Below are 16,917 nucleotides of genomic sequence, written 5' to 3'. Positions count from 1 at the left end.
GGGGACTGGCTAGACTGGGGGAAAGGAAGGGAGGGCAAAGTCAAATATTATTCCTGGATCTTTGGATCTGGATTTCTGAACTTAACATTTCCCTCCTATTGGAAATATTTAAAGGTTATAAAAACATTACCATTTCTTTTCAGTCACACACTGATACAAACAGTGCAAAAAATATTTTAGATTTGATTCTCACAAATAATTTTTATCTTTTCAACCATTTTCAACCTGTTCTACAATAAAATATTAAAATGAGTCTGTATGTATGTGTATGTGGTTATTCATGTCAGACTCTTTGCGACCCATGGACTATAGTCCGCCAGGCACCTTGTATCCATAGGGATTCTGCAGGCAAGAATACTGGAATGCATTGCCATGCTCTCTTCCAGGGGATCTTCTCAACTCAGAGATCAAACCCAGGTCTCCTGCATTGTAAGCAGATTCTTTACTGTCTGAGCCATGAGGGACATGCAAATGAGTCTGTATTTCACACCAAGAAGAGAAAGGAAATTTAGTTCATAAACATGTGTGCTCAGTGCATGGCGAAGGTCAGTTTAAAATTAAAGTCTGTTATTCAAAGTGAATCCTCATATGAAAAAGTCAAGGACTGGTAGTATCCCCAAATCAGAAAGTGTCTCAAAAGTGTTTTCCATGAACCTACTGTATTATCAAAGTAAGTCCAGGACTAGCTCTTTTATAAAACCATGACAAGTTTTCTTTTTAAAGTAGAATTTAACAGAATTTTGGCAAGCTAAATTAAAAAAGATCTACAGAAAAAAAGAGCACCACCCTTTGAAATCCAATGTCAAGTACAAAAAGCAGCTGCTTTGAAAACTCATTCATTCAGAAATGTAGGTGCCCTAAACTTCTGTAAATAGATTTGCATTAGTCAAGCAGATTAGGTGCTCTTTAAACTTTCATTTTTTTCTTTATTTTATACATCACAAAATAAGAATTTCCTCACACTGAATGGAATCAAATAATCTATGAAATAAAAATTAGATGCCCCCTATTACAGGTACCTCACAACCCCTCACACTCAACTCTATTGGGTTTCTCCCACACACTTTCTCATCAGTTATCTAGGGAATCTATGAGGTATGGGTTATCCTTTTGCTTGCAAAATAGGAATCTGTTCAATTAACTCTGAAAAATGAACAAAAACTATGTTTTCTGAACTGTCATCATTTTTCCCTTTCAGTCTATATGGTAGAAGGACCCATTTCTCATGAAAACTAACAAACTTGGTGAACCCCTTCTGTCTTCTATCAGAGGGTCTACCCCCTACTTACACATATCAATGTCCACTAACGTCAAGGCTCTGACAAAATGTACTCCCCACCCCAGTCTCTCATATTGGAGAAAAAGACTTTCCTGCTACCCATACAAAGAAATGTCTTGCTGGTCTCCCTATAGTCTCCTATACTTTCCTAACGAGGGGCCATCACTTTAAAATAATTTAAGATTCGTGATACATCTTTCACGCCTTGGTTAAAGAAGATGATACTAATACAATAATTTGCTAAAGATTACAAAGCTGACGACTGAATGTGTACTGCCAAACAAAACGAAAAATTATAATGTAAGAAAGAAGCACTCAGGAAAAAACATATCCCTAAAGCCGTAAACACAAATTTTAACATAATTAGAAGGTCACTTAGATAACTAACTCAAAGTCTCCCCGACTTCGTCAGTTACTACCAAGTTTTCCCGTGAAATGGAGGTTAGGGATCGGCCTTAGAATACTAAGAAAGCGAAAAGATTCTCCTAGCACTGAAAGAGGGAAGAGAAACCAGAGAAGAGAAACATGGTGAGGAAAGAGAAAAACTAGCTCTAACGTGCCAAACGGTCTATTCAGCAAGAAAAAGACATTCCTCCACGGGTTACTTACGTGGAGTAACCCGAGTCCAAAGCCCCGCTGACTGAGGGGCGAACTGCGGAGTCTAGGCAGGAAGGCGCCCGAGCCCAGTGACAATGGGAACCTCCTGTTAGCTCTGGAGGAATTAGACCCACCTGGAGACCGCCATGGCCGGACGCCGGCGGTTCGGAGCTCCCCGCGAGCGACGAGCCGCGCAGCCGAGGCGCTAGTTTCCAGAGAGCGGAGCGGCGCAGGCCCAGGCCGCGGAACAGAGGGGAGCGGCCGGTGCGGCGCGGAACGTCCCGGCGCGGGCCCTCGGGCATCTGCCCTGCCGCCTACCCGAGCTCTTCCCCGCCGCGACCCGGAAGCAGGGGGTCTCAGACAGCGGCGGAGGCGGCAGTGCTCCGACCCGCACGACTTCAAACCGGGTGCCCCCAGCCCCGCTCTTTGCTGACGCAGGCGTCGGCACGCCGGACTGAGCGTCAGCGCGCCGGAAGTGACGTCAGCTCACCGCGAGGTGCTCCGCTCTGCTGTTGAGCCGAAGGAGTACGAGCGGCTGCGGCCTGGTGGCACGAGCTGCCAAAAGGCTGTTTGTGCTCTTCCGGAGGGGGTCGTTAAGTCTTCAAGGACTTCATTTTTATAGAAAGAAAAAAGTCGATCTAGCCGAGACTCTCAGAGTTCAAAACCTTTACTTCTAATTCTTCATCGCCCCGATTCTCACCTCACCAGACTGCTCGTAGAGAAAACAGAATCCACAGGTCCATAAGATGCTCTAGTCCAGATGGCGATCCCAGTGGGAGGGTGAAATCCACAAAGGTGTGCAACGGCAGTGAAGACACGGCTCAAATGTTTGCCATGTAACCGCCGTATGTTCTGCATAGGTATTAGAGGGAAGAACTGCCAACCATTTTGCAAAGTTTGGTATCTTAATTGTTTAGGTTGTTGGTGACATCACTTTCTCAACCGTGTTTGAGAACTGTCGGCAGTTTGTGTCTTTTTTGCTGTGTAGCTGTTCAGTCTCTTGTTAGGTTTTCAAACGTTCTCTGTCACCTAGTGCATGCCTTTTCACCTTAAACTTGATTTTTATGATAGTAGTCAAAGTAGTATTTCTCCAGCTTCTTCAGTTGACCCCATCTTAAAGGCCTCCAGCAGATGAATCTTCAAGAAACACTGCTTTCATCGAGTCACTCCTTTGCTTATAAAACTTGTCCATTGGCTTGTCATTACCTGAAGAAGCTTTGCCTCAGCCCTTGAGTCTTTTTCATCCATAAAATAAAGACTAATGAGAAGTACTATAGAAATAAAATGAGGTCATGCGGCTAGAAGAGCTTCCAAGAGTTTATAAAGTGTAAAGGGAAAGAAATTTAAAAACCTATGTGCTATACGTTTGGCATGCATTATCTCATATAATTTGTAGGCTAATCCTGTAAAGTAAGTTTTAATCTTCATTTTATAGGTTAGAAAACTAAGCTCAGGAAGGTTAAGAAATTTGCCCAAGAGCCAAGCTACTAGTAATATATACTGTTCATTCTAAAACAAATACTAATTTGGCCCCTGTTCTATGCCAAACACTGTTAGGCACTATTTATACTATTAGGCAAAAACTGATGTTTAAATGCCTTTATATTTCACCAGCTCCTCCCACCTGCCTTCTCAGTTCATGTACCACCACTGAAACTAACAAGCAGGTACATTTACTGATCATACACTACATTAATTTATTCAGCCAAAATTAAGTACCTACCACATGCTAAAGTCTATTATAGAGATTAGGATTTCACAAGAAACCAAAACAGATAAGGTGCCCACTGTAGTTGAACTTACATTCTAATGGAAGGAAAGAGAGTAAACAAGTAAATGAGAAAATATCATGTTTATATGCTATGAAAATCAGAATGATAGGATAGAGAGCATGATTAGAGACTCCAAACTGGGTAATTAGGGAAAAACCAAGGAGGAGCTTAATCTGAGGCCTGACTAACAGGAGGGAGTCTTCCAGGTAGGGGATACATCTCAGGTAAAAACCTAAAAGAAGCTGGCTATCTTGGAGAACAAGATGGGAGAGGTAGAAAGGCGCCATTGTAAGGAATTTGGATTTTCGTCTAGCAGTAGTGAAGTAGGAGGTAGAAAGGCCCAGGTTAGACATTTACAACTGGCCTCCTGTTTGCATCTCATGGGGTATGAAGAAGTGGGTTTCAGACTGGATACTTAAAACTAGCCTCTTCTTTACATTTCCTGAGACAAGATAGAGGGGCTCTAGTTGAGGAATTTACAATCAGCCTCTTCTTTGCCCTCCAAAATGGAAGTAACAACAGAAACAGGGTAAATAACCAGTCTTTCTCTCTTGTAAATACCTTAAGGTAATAGTCGTGGCAATTAAAGTGAAGTGAAGTAGCTCAGTCGTGTCCTACTCTTTGCGACCCCATGGACTGTAGCACACCAGGCTCCTCCCTCCATGGGATTCTTCAGGCAAGAGTACTGGAGTGGGTTGCCATTTTCTTCTCCAGGGGATCTTCCCGACCCAGGGGGTCGAACCCAGGTCTCCCACATTCCAGGCAGACGCTTTAACCTCTGAGCCAAGTCGTGGCAATAGTCAAGGTAATAATCATGGCAAGGACAGTTCAGTTCAGTCACTCAGTTGTGTCCAACTCTGTGACCCCATGGACTGCAGCAAGCCAGGCTTCCGTGTCCATCAACACCTCCCGGAGCTTGCTCAAACTTATGTCCATCGAGTTGGTGATGCCATCCAACCATCTCATCCTCTGTTGTCCCCTTCTCCTCCTGCCTTCAATCTTTCCCAGCATCAGGGTCTTTTCCAAGGAGTCAGTTCTTCACATCAAGTGGCCAAAGTACTGGAATTTTAGCTTCAGCAACAGTCCTTCCAATGAACATTCAGAACTGATTTCCTTTAGGATTGACTGGTTTGATCTTGCAGTCCAAGGGACTCTCAAGAGTCTTCTCCAACACCACAGTTCAAAAGCCTCAATTCTTTGGTGCTCAGCTTTCTTTATAGTCCAACTCTCACATCCATACATGACTATTGGAAAAACCGTAGCTTTGACTATATGGACCTTTGTCAGCAAAGTAACGTCTCTGCTTTTTAGTATGCTGTCTAGGTTAGTCATAACTTTCTTCAAAGGAGCAAGCGTCTTTTAATTTCATGGATCAGTCACCATCTGCAGTGATTTTGAAGTCCAAGAAAATAAAGTCTGTCACTGTTTCCATTGTTTCCCCATTTGCCATGAAGTGATGGGACCGGATGCCATGATCTTAGTTTTTTGAATGTTGTTTTAAGCCAGCTTTTTCACTCTCCTCTTTCACTTTCATCAAGAGGCTCTTTAGTTCTTTGCTTTCTGCCCTAAGGGTTGTGTCATCTGCATATCTGAGGTTATTGATATTTCTGGCAATCTTGATTCCAGCTTGTGCTTCATTCAGCCCATGGCAAGGACAAAAGGACAAACAAGGACAAAACCCTGTTTGAGTAAAGGATTAAGGGATCTCCATTCCCCCATTTTGGGGACAAGGGAGACACTACATATGTGCAGAAAGGCTCACTGGGGTCAAAAGTCAGGGGATAATTCCAGGCCATAATGAGTCTTGCTCCTCCCAGAAGCCTGCACTTTGAGGACCATCTTGGCTGAGGGGTGCATGCACACCTCAGGGGAAGGTCCTGAGACAGATTAACCCATGGGGTGTGGGGGAACAAAGCAAGATGATTGGCCTGAAGGAAGACAAAGACCTGGAAAACTGTCCCCTAAAGGATTTAAACTTCCCAAAGGCACGAATCTGAGTTTGCCCATACTTTTCTTTTCAAATAAACTTTTTACTTACTCTTTATCTTCTGCCTTCTTGCCCTAACTGCTTGCCCCTGTGGTCCAGTGGTTAGGACTCCCAGTCTGGGAAACTAAGATCTTGCTTCCAGCTACTGCTCGCTCAAGCTGCCAATTACTGCTGCATGCATTTGAAATCAATAGGAAGTCATAGGAGGGTTTTAAGCATGGGAGTAAAATGATCTGATACGCATTAAAAAAAAAACCCTTACTCTTTAATATCCAAGAGGTAATTAGATACGATATGTAGTTCTAAACGTGTTACAGACTGGTAAGGCATAGTGTAATAAATATACTGAAGTCAGAATAGCTTGTTTTTAAATCCTTCCTCACCGCATTTAATAGTTGTGTGTCCAGGGAAGTTGTATAACCTTTCTAAGCTTCAACTGCTTCTTCTGGAAAATGGGGACAATAATAGCACCTTATAGGGTTGTTCAGTTCAGTCACTCAGTCGTGTCTGATTCTTTGCGACCCCATGGACAGCAGCACGCCAGGCCTCCCTGTCCATTACCAACTCCCGGAGTTCACTCAAACTCATGTTCATTGAGTCAGTGATGCCATCCAACCATCTCATCCTCTGTCCCCTTCTCCTCCTGTCTTCAGTTTTTCCCAACATCAGGGTCTTTTCAAATGAGTCAGTTCTTCACATCAGGTGGCCAAAGTATTGGAGTTTCAGCTTCAATATCAGTCCTTCCAGACCCAGGACTGATCTCCTTTAGGATGGACTGGTTGGATCTCCTTGCAGTCCAAGGGACTCTCAAGAGTCTTCTCCAATACCACAGTTCAAAAGCATCAATCCTTCAGAGCTCAGATTTCTTTATGGTCCAACTCTCACATCCATGCATGACTACTTGAAAAACCATAGCCTTGACTAGATGGACCTTTGTTGGCAAAGCAATGTCTCTGCTTTTTAATATTCTGTTTAGGTTGGTCATAACTTTCCTTCCAAGGAGTAAGCGTCTTTTAATTTCATGGATGCAGTCTGCAGTGACACTGTTTCCATTGTTTCCCCATCTATTTGCCATGAAGTGATGGGACTGGATGCCATGATCTTCGTTTTCTGAATGTTGAGCTTTAAGCCAACTTTTTCACTCTCCTCTTTCACGCCCATCAAAAGGCTCTTTACTTCTTCTTCACTTTCTGCCATAAGGGTGGTGTCATCTGCCAATATCTGAGGTTATTGGCCAAGGTTTAAAGGAAATAATGAATATAAAGCATTTAGTTCAGTTCAGTTCAGTCGCTCAGTTGTGTCCGACTCTTTGCGACCCCATGAATCGCAGCACTCCAGGTCTCCCTGTCCATCACCATCTCCCGGAGTTCACAAGTGACTATAACTCTAAGCACTCAAAAATGTTATTAACTCCATTGAGTAAATTTTTTGTTAACTATGCAACCTTAAGCAAATGACTTAAATTTTATGTCTCAATTTCCTCAGCTGTGAAATGGGGATAAAAGTAGTACTAGTACACAACCTTTGGGGTTTGGTGGCTCAGTGGTAAAGAATCCGTGTTCCAAGGCAGGAGTTGCAGGTTCGATCCCTGGGTCGGGAAGATCCCCTAGAAAAGGAAATGGCAACCCACTCCATTATCTTGCCTGGGAAACCCATGGACAGAGGAGCCTGGTGGCCTACAAGTCCACAGGGTTGCAAAAAAACATGACTTAGCAGCAACTAAACAACAACAACATAACCTTTATCTGAGACCTTGGTTAAATGGTTTTCTGAATTTAGAATGTTTTAGATTTTGAAAAGTAATCCAATGCATATACCTTGTCACACCCCAAAAGCTTCTAGGGCCACACCCAATAGTCAAGTACATTTACAGTTCTGCAGCAAAATGTATGAATAGCCATACTAAGAGGACTAAAGAAGAGACTCTATATAGCTGCATGGCAGGGACTTTCCTGGTGGGCCAGTAGGTAAGACCCTGTGCTTCCAATGCAGAGGGCATGGGTTCCATGGGGAACTAAAATCTCACCTCTCACATGCCATAAGGAACAGCCAAAACGGATATAAATAGAAAATATCTTTAAAAAACAACAACAACATAAATAAATAGCTGCATGGAAGTTTAGGTCAGGTTTTGCTCCCAAATGAATTTTTTAAAAGTATCATATTCATGCGTTTTTCAATTCCAGAATTGTAAATAATGGATCATGAACCTATACTTTATAAAGTAGTTGTAAGGATCAAATGAGTTGATACGTGATATGCTTAAAAAAATACTAAGTGGTAAATAAATTTTAGCTATTGTTTTTTTTTTTATCACCAGAAAGGTGGCTTTGAAGATCAATGGCAAAAGAACTATTAAATAAAGAATGTTGGACCATTGGCTCTCCATGTGGAGAGGAAAATCAAATCCCTACTTCATTATCATATCCCCAAATAAATCTTAGATGGATTAAGGTTCTGAAATTGAAAGCACAACTTGGAAACTATTAGGAGGCTATGTTGAATATTTTTACCTCAGGGTAGAAAAGGATTTCTTAATGCACAAAAAATACTTAACAATCAGGAAAAAAAAAAAAAAAAAAACCCATAAACTTGAACTGACTAAACTGTAAAACTTGTATATTGCAAAAGAAAAGTATCCAAGGGAAGGGGGAGGAAGACTGGCTTTCCTTGAATCTCTTTTAAGATCAGGGAAAAACTTTCCCAGAAGCTGACTGCAAACATGAACAAAGTATACAGAATTGTGTCACACCTAAAACTAAACCAACCTCCAGCAACGGGGACGGAATTATCCTTAGACCATCCAGGAGATGAGAGTGGAGTCAGCTTCCCCTGAGATAACAGCTCTATTGGAAAGATGAGCTGGAAAGATGGCTCCTTTGCTACCAGGTGTCATACATCCAAAGAGAAGAGGGAAACGGAGGGGTGCTTGTTTCAAGAAAGCAGAAAGCTTCCACCAATTCTTAATAGAATTATATCTCATGACCAGAACTGTCTTATATGGCCACCATGACTTCAGGGAATTCTAGTAAGATAGTGGAATGATACTTCCATAAACTTTATACTTCCCATATAATCAAAGAGACTTTGATATGAATATTAGAGTATAAAGTGTCCAGTTGTATTATTTAGACTATTATGTCAAAGTCATTAGATTTACAATTACATTGTTGTCTCATGCTAAAAACAAAAATATATTTTAAATAGATTAATAGGTTAAATTTTCAAAATAAAAATTTAATATATAAAACACATAAATACTAAATTTTATGCATAAAATAGCAAATGAAAGGTGATATGGATGAGAACTATGCCTTTCTGTAGTCAAGTGAGAGAAGAGCAATTGTGAATGGAGGTGGAAAATGACAACCTGCACAGCACCCAACCACAGGCCTAGACCCAGGACTGCTCGAAATAAACATATGGAGGAAAGCACACATATGGAGGTTGAAGATCTTGAAATTGAGTTTTAAAAATATCAACTTAGATGGGGAACACATGTATACCTGTGGCGGATTCATTTTGATATTTGGCAAAACTAATACAATTATGTAAAGTTTAAAAATAAAATAAAATTTAAAAAAAAATAAAAATAAAAATATCAACTTAGGCCTAAAGACTTCTTGAAAAGTTTTTGGTATTCTCAGGAGTACACACACTGCAGTTTAAAGATCACCACTCTAGGGAACACTCCTGTCCACAAGATCTTGTTCACTGCAGCATTATTTATTCAGAAAACCTGTGTTCTAAATCACTTCAATCGTGTCCAACTCTTTGCAATCCTATGGACTGTAGCCCGTCAGGCTCCTCTGTCCATGGGATTCTCCAGGCAAGTATACTGGTTGCCATACCCTCCTCCAGGGGATCTTCCCAACTTAGGGATCGAACCCTCATCTCTTATGTCTCCTGCACTGGCACGAGCGCCACCTGCGAAGCCCATACTTGGCAGAGTGGTATCCAAATCATTTGGAAAGGTAATGTGCTTTGAACGTCTCATTAATTATCACCAGGCAATTGTTTTGACTTTTGAGGGACACACATGCTGCTTCCAAGAGTCTCCTCTGCTTCTTTTCTTTCTTCATCCTCCTAATACAGTCTGTACATCTTGTCAAGAAAGATTTACAGTAAGCAGAGTCTGTTGCATAAAACTGTATTGATAATAATATCCATGGAAATGACCTAAATGTCCATCAGCAGAGTGATGGCTAAATTGCATGGGATATAGTTGTATGACTGGATACCAAGAACAGCAATTAGATAACCAGATCTGCATATACCAATATGGACAAAGCTTAAAACCATAAGCTGAATTTTAAAAAGCATGCTGCAGAACATTTACACTATCATATGATTTCTATAAATTCTAAAAACTATATTTACAAAGCTACACTGTATTTTCAAATTATGAATTATTTCCAACATACAGAAAAATACAGCAAATAAATCCCTATATGTACACACTGCTCAAGTTGAACAAATGTTAATATTTTACCATATTTGCGTCAAATAAATTTTCAAGAAACTAAAGGTGTGACTGAGGTCTTTTATGCCCTTTCTAATCACATTCCCCTCCTTACCTTCCCAGAAATGACTGTTACTGTCAAGTTTGTGTGCGTACTTCCTGCCCATGTTTTTGTAATTTTGCCACATATATGTATACCCATTAACAATAAAAGTATAATTTATAAGCTTGCTTTCATTAATTAACATTGTTTCCAAGATTGATTGCATCATGTAAAAACCCATAGCTTATTCATTTCTCCACTGATTGACATTTAGGTTTTTCCAATTTTTCATTATTATAAATGAAGACACAATGACTGTACTTGACATTAGTTTTACATACATGCATAGACAAGTATAAAATTTTTACAAGTGGATTGTAAGAATACACTCCAAACTTATGATAAGATGCTGATTACCCCTGGGTGGAAGTAGGGTGGGGAGCAAAATGAAATTTGTGATGGGTAATGGAAATGTAAGAATTACATGACCTTTGTTTCCTTTAAAAAATCATGTAACACAAATCTGAAAAGATACTAATATACATTAATTTTAACTATAGGAATGATAGTTTTAATGGTAATTTCAAAATAGTTTCATTTTCTATTTCTATTTTTTCCAACATTTATCATGGAATTTTTTTAAAAATACAGAAAAGTTGAAGAAAATTATGCAGTCAACACTCATATAACTGCCACCTAGATTCTACAATTCTACTATATTTGCTTTCTCATATAACTCTAATACTCATTTCTGTCTATTCATATCATCCATATTAATTTTTTACATGTTTGAAAATAAGTTGCAAATATATTTCACCCCTAAACACTTCAGCATGGATATAAACAATTTGGGTTTAATAATTGTTTAGAAGCTTGGGGTTGTTCTTTGGTAAATTTTTCATACAATGAAATATACAAATCTTAAATGTAACCCAAGCCTCTATCAAGATATAGTGTATTGCAAAAACCCCTAGAAGTTTTTTTTTTTAATCCCTTCCTGGTCAATACAAGCCTCACTCATGCCCTAGAGGCAGCCCTGTTCTGATCTTTTTCCACCATTGATTAGTTTTGCTTGTTCTTGAAATTTATATAGATGCAGAACTTAAAATAGATATGGTGGCTCAGCCGGTAAAGAATGTGCCTGCAATTTGGGAAACATGGGTTCGATCCCTGGGTTGGGAAGATCCCCTGGAGAAGGCAAAGGCTACCCACTCCAGTATCCTGACCTGGAGAATTCTACGGACTGTGCAGTCCATGGTGTCACAAAGAGTCAGACACGACTGAGCAACTTTCACTTTTAATGTGGGCTCTTTTGTGTTTGGCTTCATTTGCTCAACATTATAGTTTTGAGATTAATCTGCTTAAAAATACCTTTTGTGTATCAAAGGATACTATGAACAGAGTAGAAATGCAAGCCACAAAATGGGAGAAAATATTTGCATAGTGTATCTATAAGAGGTTAATATCTAGAATATATAAGGAACTTCTACAACTCAATAACAACAAAAAACAATCTGATTGAGAAACAAAGGATTTGAATAGACATTTCTACAAAGAAGATACACACAGATGGCCAAGAAGCACATGGAAAGATGCTCAACATCACAATCATCAGAGAAATGTAAATTAAAATTACTTCACTCCCAGCAGAGTGGCTATTATAAAACACACATGCAAACACACACAAGATAACAAACAAAAAAAGTAAATAACAGTATTGGAAAAGATTTTGGAGAAATTGGGACCTTTGTGCCCTGTTGGTTGGAATGTAAAATGGTGCAGCCACTATAGGAAACAGTTCAGAGTTTCCTAAAAAAAAACAAACAAAAAAAACCTATGATCCAGGAATTTCACTTCTGGGTAGATGACCAAAAGAACTGAAAGCAGAAATTCAAACAAATATTTGTACACACATATTCATAGGAGCATTATTCACAATAGCGAAAAGGTGGAAACAACCAAAGTGTCCATCAGCTGATGAATGCATGAGTAAAATGTGGATTATACATATGATGGAATATTATTCAGCCTTAAAAAGGAAGGAAATCTTGACACACGCTACTATGTCCATGAAACCTGAAGAAGTCAGACTAAGTGAAATACACTAGTCACAAAAGGACAAATGCCTCTGAGCCACAACTAGAGAAGCCCGCACGCCACATGAAGACCCAGCAGAGCCAAAATAAAAACAAAACCCAACAAACTAAAGGACAAATGCTGTATGATTCCACTTGCAAGAAGTACCTAGAGCAGTGAATTCATGGAGACGGAAAGGAGAATGAAGGTTGAAGGGAGAGGAGGAAGGGAGGAATGAAGAGTCAGCATTTAATGGGTACAGAATTTCAGTTTTGGAAGAAGAAAAAAGTCCTGGAGCTGGATGGTGGTGATGGTTGCACAACAGTGTGAATGTACCTAATGTCACTGAATTGTACACTTAAAATGGTTTAAATTGTTAAATTTTGTGTTTTATGTATTTAATGACAATTTACAAGAAATTACCCCTTTCTAACATGGCAGAGCACATCTATGTGCCCGCTCTGTTCTTCAGGCAATGTTTCTGACAGGAAGAGTGGTCTCAGATATCTAACTCCCTTAATAATTAGGACTTTTCAGTAACAAACTTTTCATTGTAATTAGTGAAAAATGTCACAAGATGTCACTCTTTAGCTGAAAAATTACTCCTATTTGCTTCAGTAGTCAGTAACTATAAGTAATGCCAGCTGCTGCTGCTGCTGCTGCAAAGTCGCTTCACTCGTGTCCGACTCTGTGCGACCCCATAGACGGCAGCCCACCAGGCTCCCCCGTCCCTGGGATTCTCCAGGCAAGAACACTGGAGTGGGTTGCCATTTCCTTCTCCAATGCATGAAGGTGAAAAGTGAAAGTGATAAAAGCCTGTATATAGTACTTTGCTTATACAAATAAGGTTTTCTGGGAAAGAGAATCCATTTTACAGCTGTGAAATGGATTAATAAGCTACTCTGTTTATAAACTCTATATTAATATTTCTTAATTTCATTGATACTAAATGTTTTTCAGTTTAAATTGAATTGGTGTAATCAAGACCTAACTAACTTTGCAAGTGATAGTAGTAAATGCAAAGGTGAAATGTAAATATCTTTAATCATTTATAAAGTTAGGTGGCTTCTGGCTTTAACACTAAATGATGTGTGACATTGGGTAAGTCCTTTAACCTCTCTCATTTCACCAGAGTGGTAGAAATGTCCTTCCTTAGGTCAACATACACTCCTAGATGTTTACTTTGTGCAAAAACATATATAAACACATTCTAATAATAAAATATTCTGATTTTTATAGTAGTAGCTGACTGTGGCTCAGATGTACTCCTTATTACCAAATTCAGACTGAAATTGAAGAAAGTAGGGAAAACCACTAGATCATTCAGGTATGACCTAAATCAAATCCCTTATGATTATACAGTGGAAGTGAGATATAGATTTAAGGGCCTAGATCTGATAGATAGAGTGCCTGATGAACTATGGAATGAGGTTTGTGACATTGTACAGGAGACAGGGATCAAGACCATCCCCATGGAAAAGAAATGCAAAAAAGCAAAATGGCTGTCTGGGGAGGTCTTACAAATAGCTGTGAAAAGAAGAGAAGCCAAAAGCAAAGGAGAAAAGGCAAGACATAAGCATCTGAATGCAGAGTTCCAAAGAATAGCAAGGAGAGATAAGAAAGCCTTCCTCAGTGATCAATGCAAAGAAATAGAGGAAAACAACAGAATGAGAAAGAATAGAGATCTCCTCAAGAAAATTAGAGATACCAAGGGAACATTTCATGCAAAGATGGGCTCGATGAAGGATGGAAATGGTATGGACCTAACAGAAGCAGAAGATATTATGAAGAGGTGGCAAGAATACACAGAAGAACTGTACAAAAAAGAGCTTCACGACCCAGATAAGCACCATGGTGTGATCAGTCACCTAGAGCCAGACATCCTGGAAAGTGAAGTCAAGTGGGCCTTAGAAAGCATCACTATGAACAAAGCTAGTGGAGGTGATGGAATTCCAGTTGAGCTCCTTCAAATCCTGAAACACGATGCTGTGAAAGTGCTGCACTCAACATGCCAGCAAATTTGGAAAACTCAGCAGTGGCCACAGGACTGGAAAAGGTCAGTTTTCACTCCAATCCCAAAGAAAGGCAATGCCAAAGAATGCTCAAGCTACCGCACAATCACACTCATCTCACATGCTAGTAAAGTAATGCTCAAAATTCTCCAAGCCAGGCTTCAGCAATACATGAACCGTGAACTTCCTGATGTTCAAGCTGGTTTTAGAAAAGGCAGAGGAACCAGAGATCAAATTGCCAACATCTGCTGGATCATCGAAAAAGCAAGAGAGTTCCAGAAAAACATCTATTTCTGCTTTATTGACTATGCCAAAGCCTTTGACTGTGTGGATCACAATAAACTGTGGAACATTCTTCAAGAGATGGGAATACCAGACCACCTGACCTGCCTCTTGAGAAATCTGTATGCAGGTCAGGAAGTAACAGAACTGGACATGGAACAACAGACTGGTTCCAAACAGGAAAAGGAGTACATCAAGGCTGTATATTGTCACCCTGTTTATTTAACTTCTATGCAGAGTACATCATGAGAAACGCTGGACTGGAAGAAGCACAGGCTGGAATCAAGATAGCTGGGAGAAATATCAATAACCTCAGATATGCAGATGACACCACCCTTATGGCAGAAAGTGAAGAGGAACTAAAAAGCCTCTTGATGAAAGTGAAAGAGGAGAGTGAAAAAGTTGGCTTAAAGCTCAACATTCAGAAAACTAAGATCATGGCATCCGGTCCCATCACTTCATGGGAAATAGATGGGGAAACAGTGTCAGACTTTATTGTTTTGGGCTCCAAAATCACTGCAGATGGTGACTGCAGCCATGAAATTAAAAGATATTTACTCCTTGGAAGGAAAGTTATGACCAACCTAGATAGCATATTCAAAAGAAGACCTTTGCCAACAAAGGTCCCTCTAGTCAAGGCTATGGTTTTTCCACTGGTCACGTATGGATGTGAGAGTTGGACTGTGAAGAAGGCTGAGCGCCGAAGAATTGATGCTTTTGAACTGTGGTGTTGGAGAAGACTCTTGAGAGTCCCTTGGATTGCAAGGAGATCCAACCAGGCCATTCTGAAGGAGATCAGCCCTGGGATTTCTTTGGAGGGAATGATGCTAAAGCTGAAACTCCAGTACTTTGGCAACCTCATTCGAAGGGTTGACTCATTGGAAAGACTCTGATGCTGGGAGGGATTGGGGGCAGGAGGAGAAGGGGACGACAGAGGATGAGATGGTTGGATGGCATCACTGACTTGATGGACGTGAGTCACAGTGAACTCCAGGAGTTGGTGATGGACAGGGAGGCCTGGTGTGCTGCGATTCATGGGGTAACAAAGAGTCGGACACGACCGAGCGACTGAACTGAACTGAACTGAAACTTCTAATTTCTGTAAGAAGTTAAGTTTGATTTATAATACCTAAAAATAATCAAAAGATCAATGCTCACTCCTGGGTGAAATGCTGGACAATGTAAGTCAATAAACTAGGATATTACATTTTTATCAGTAGAAACAGTTTTTAGGATTAATATTATTAGGATGAGAAAAATATTCGAAATGGTGGGTGAAAATAAAGAACTCAGAATGATATAAAACTCAGAGTGTAAACAGTGCCAAGGTTAGGCTGTTTACAGTTGTTTTTGCTTCATTTTATTTAACTCTTAAAACTCAGATCTTTCTGTTTTACCTTTCATTTCCAAATGATATTTTCCATATTTATGTAAAAGGAGAGGGGGTATAGTAGGTAAAGTGTATGGGTTGCTTTTTGTGGTCATAAAAATGTTGCAAAATTAACTGTAGTGATGGTTGCACCTGTGAATATATTAAAAACCATTGAATTTTACACTTTAAATGGGTGAACTGTATAAAAGGGCTTCCCTGGTAGCTCAGACAGTAAAGATGCCTGCAGTTTGGGAGACCTGGGTTTGATCTCTGGGTTGGGAAGATCTCCTGGAGGAGGGCATGGCAACCCTCTCTAGTATTCTTGCCTGGAGAATCCCCATGGACAGAGAAGCCTGGCAGTCTGTAGGTGGCAAAAAGTCGGACACGACTGAGCAACTAAGCACAGCAAAATGGTAAATAAAGTTGTTATTAAATGATGAAGGAAGCACTATTCAAACATTTTTTTCTATTACTGCAAATATAGTTATGAACGCCTATTTTTAAAAGAGTACTGAGAACAACTGATTTGGAGGGACGGATAAATTGGAAGTATGGGATTAACCGATGCACACTACTGTATATGAAATAGATATACAACAAGGGTTTACTGTAGATCACAGGGAACTATATTCAATCTCTTGTAATAAACTATAATGGAAAAGAGTTTTTACAAGGAATATTGCTATATATGTATAACTGAGTTACTTTGCTGTACACCTGAAACTTACACAGTATTGTAAATCAACAATAATTCAATTAAAATAAATAACAGTTCAAGTAAGAAAAAATATGTAAGAGGAAAGAAAAGAATGACGTTAAAATTCGAGTGATTAAACCCTGGAATCAAAAAAGATTTCTATTTCATGATATATCATCACTTACATCATACGTGTGTGTGTGTGTGTGTGTGTGTGTGTGTGGCGCGGTGATGGGAAATCTCCCAGTGAAAGAGAAGTTGGGGAGGGGCGTAGTGGGGGCGTAGTGGGGGAGGCCCCTTCTGTTCCATTGATAACACGTTCATTCACTGGGAGTCCG

The 16,917-nt window shown here is 39.9% G+C and overlaps 1 protein-coding gene across 5 annotated transcripts in view; it reads right to left on the bottom strand.

The window, feature by feature from the left end:
• The window catches only part of BTAF1 (B-TFIID TATA-box binding protein associated factor 1), an 88,008-nt gene extending 85,684 nt beyond the window's left edge, over positions 1–2,324 (bottom strand). For 3 of the 5 annotated variants that reach the window (XR_015155636.1, XM_086378558.1, XM_086378557.1), the window contains exon 1: positions 2,011–2,324. Coding sequence is in view for 3 of the 5 variants with exons in the window: in XM_086378557.1 (XP_086234683.1) it covers positions 2,011–2,178 (168 nt within the window). In the remaining 2 variants the exon portion in view is untranslated. Of the gene's footprint in view, positions 1–1,888 lie in introns of all 5 variants that reach the window. The other 2 variants (XR_015155635.1, XM_086378556.1) reach the window with 1 other exon arrangement.
• Positions 2,325–16,917: the final 14,593 nt, after the last annotated feature.

Source organism: Bos grunniens, chromosome 26 (assembly GCF_055505025.1).
Source record: "Bos grunniens cultivar Pamir isolate PY7600 chromosome 26, Bosgru_T2T1.0, whole genome shotgun sequence".
NCBI lineage: Eukaryota > Metazoa > Chordata > Mammalia > Artiodactyla > Bovidae > Bos > Bos grunniens.
The sequence above is the reverse complement of the archived record's forward strand: the minus strand, read 5'-3'. Positions and strand labels throughout refer to the sequence as shown.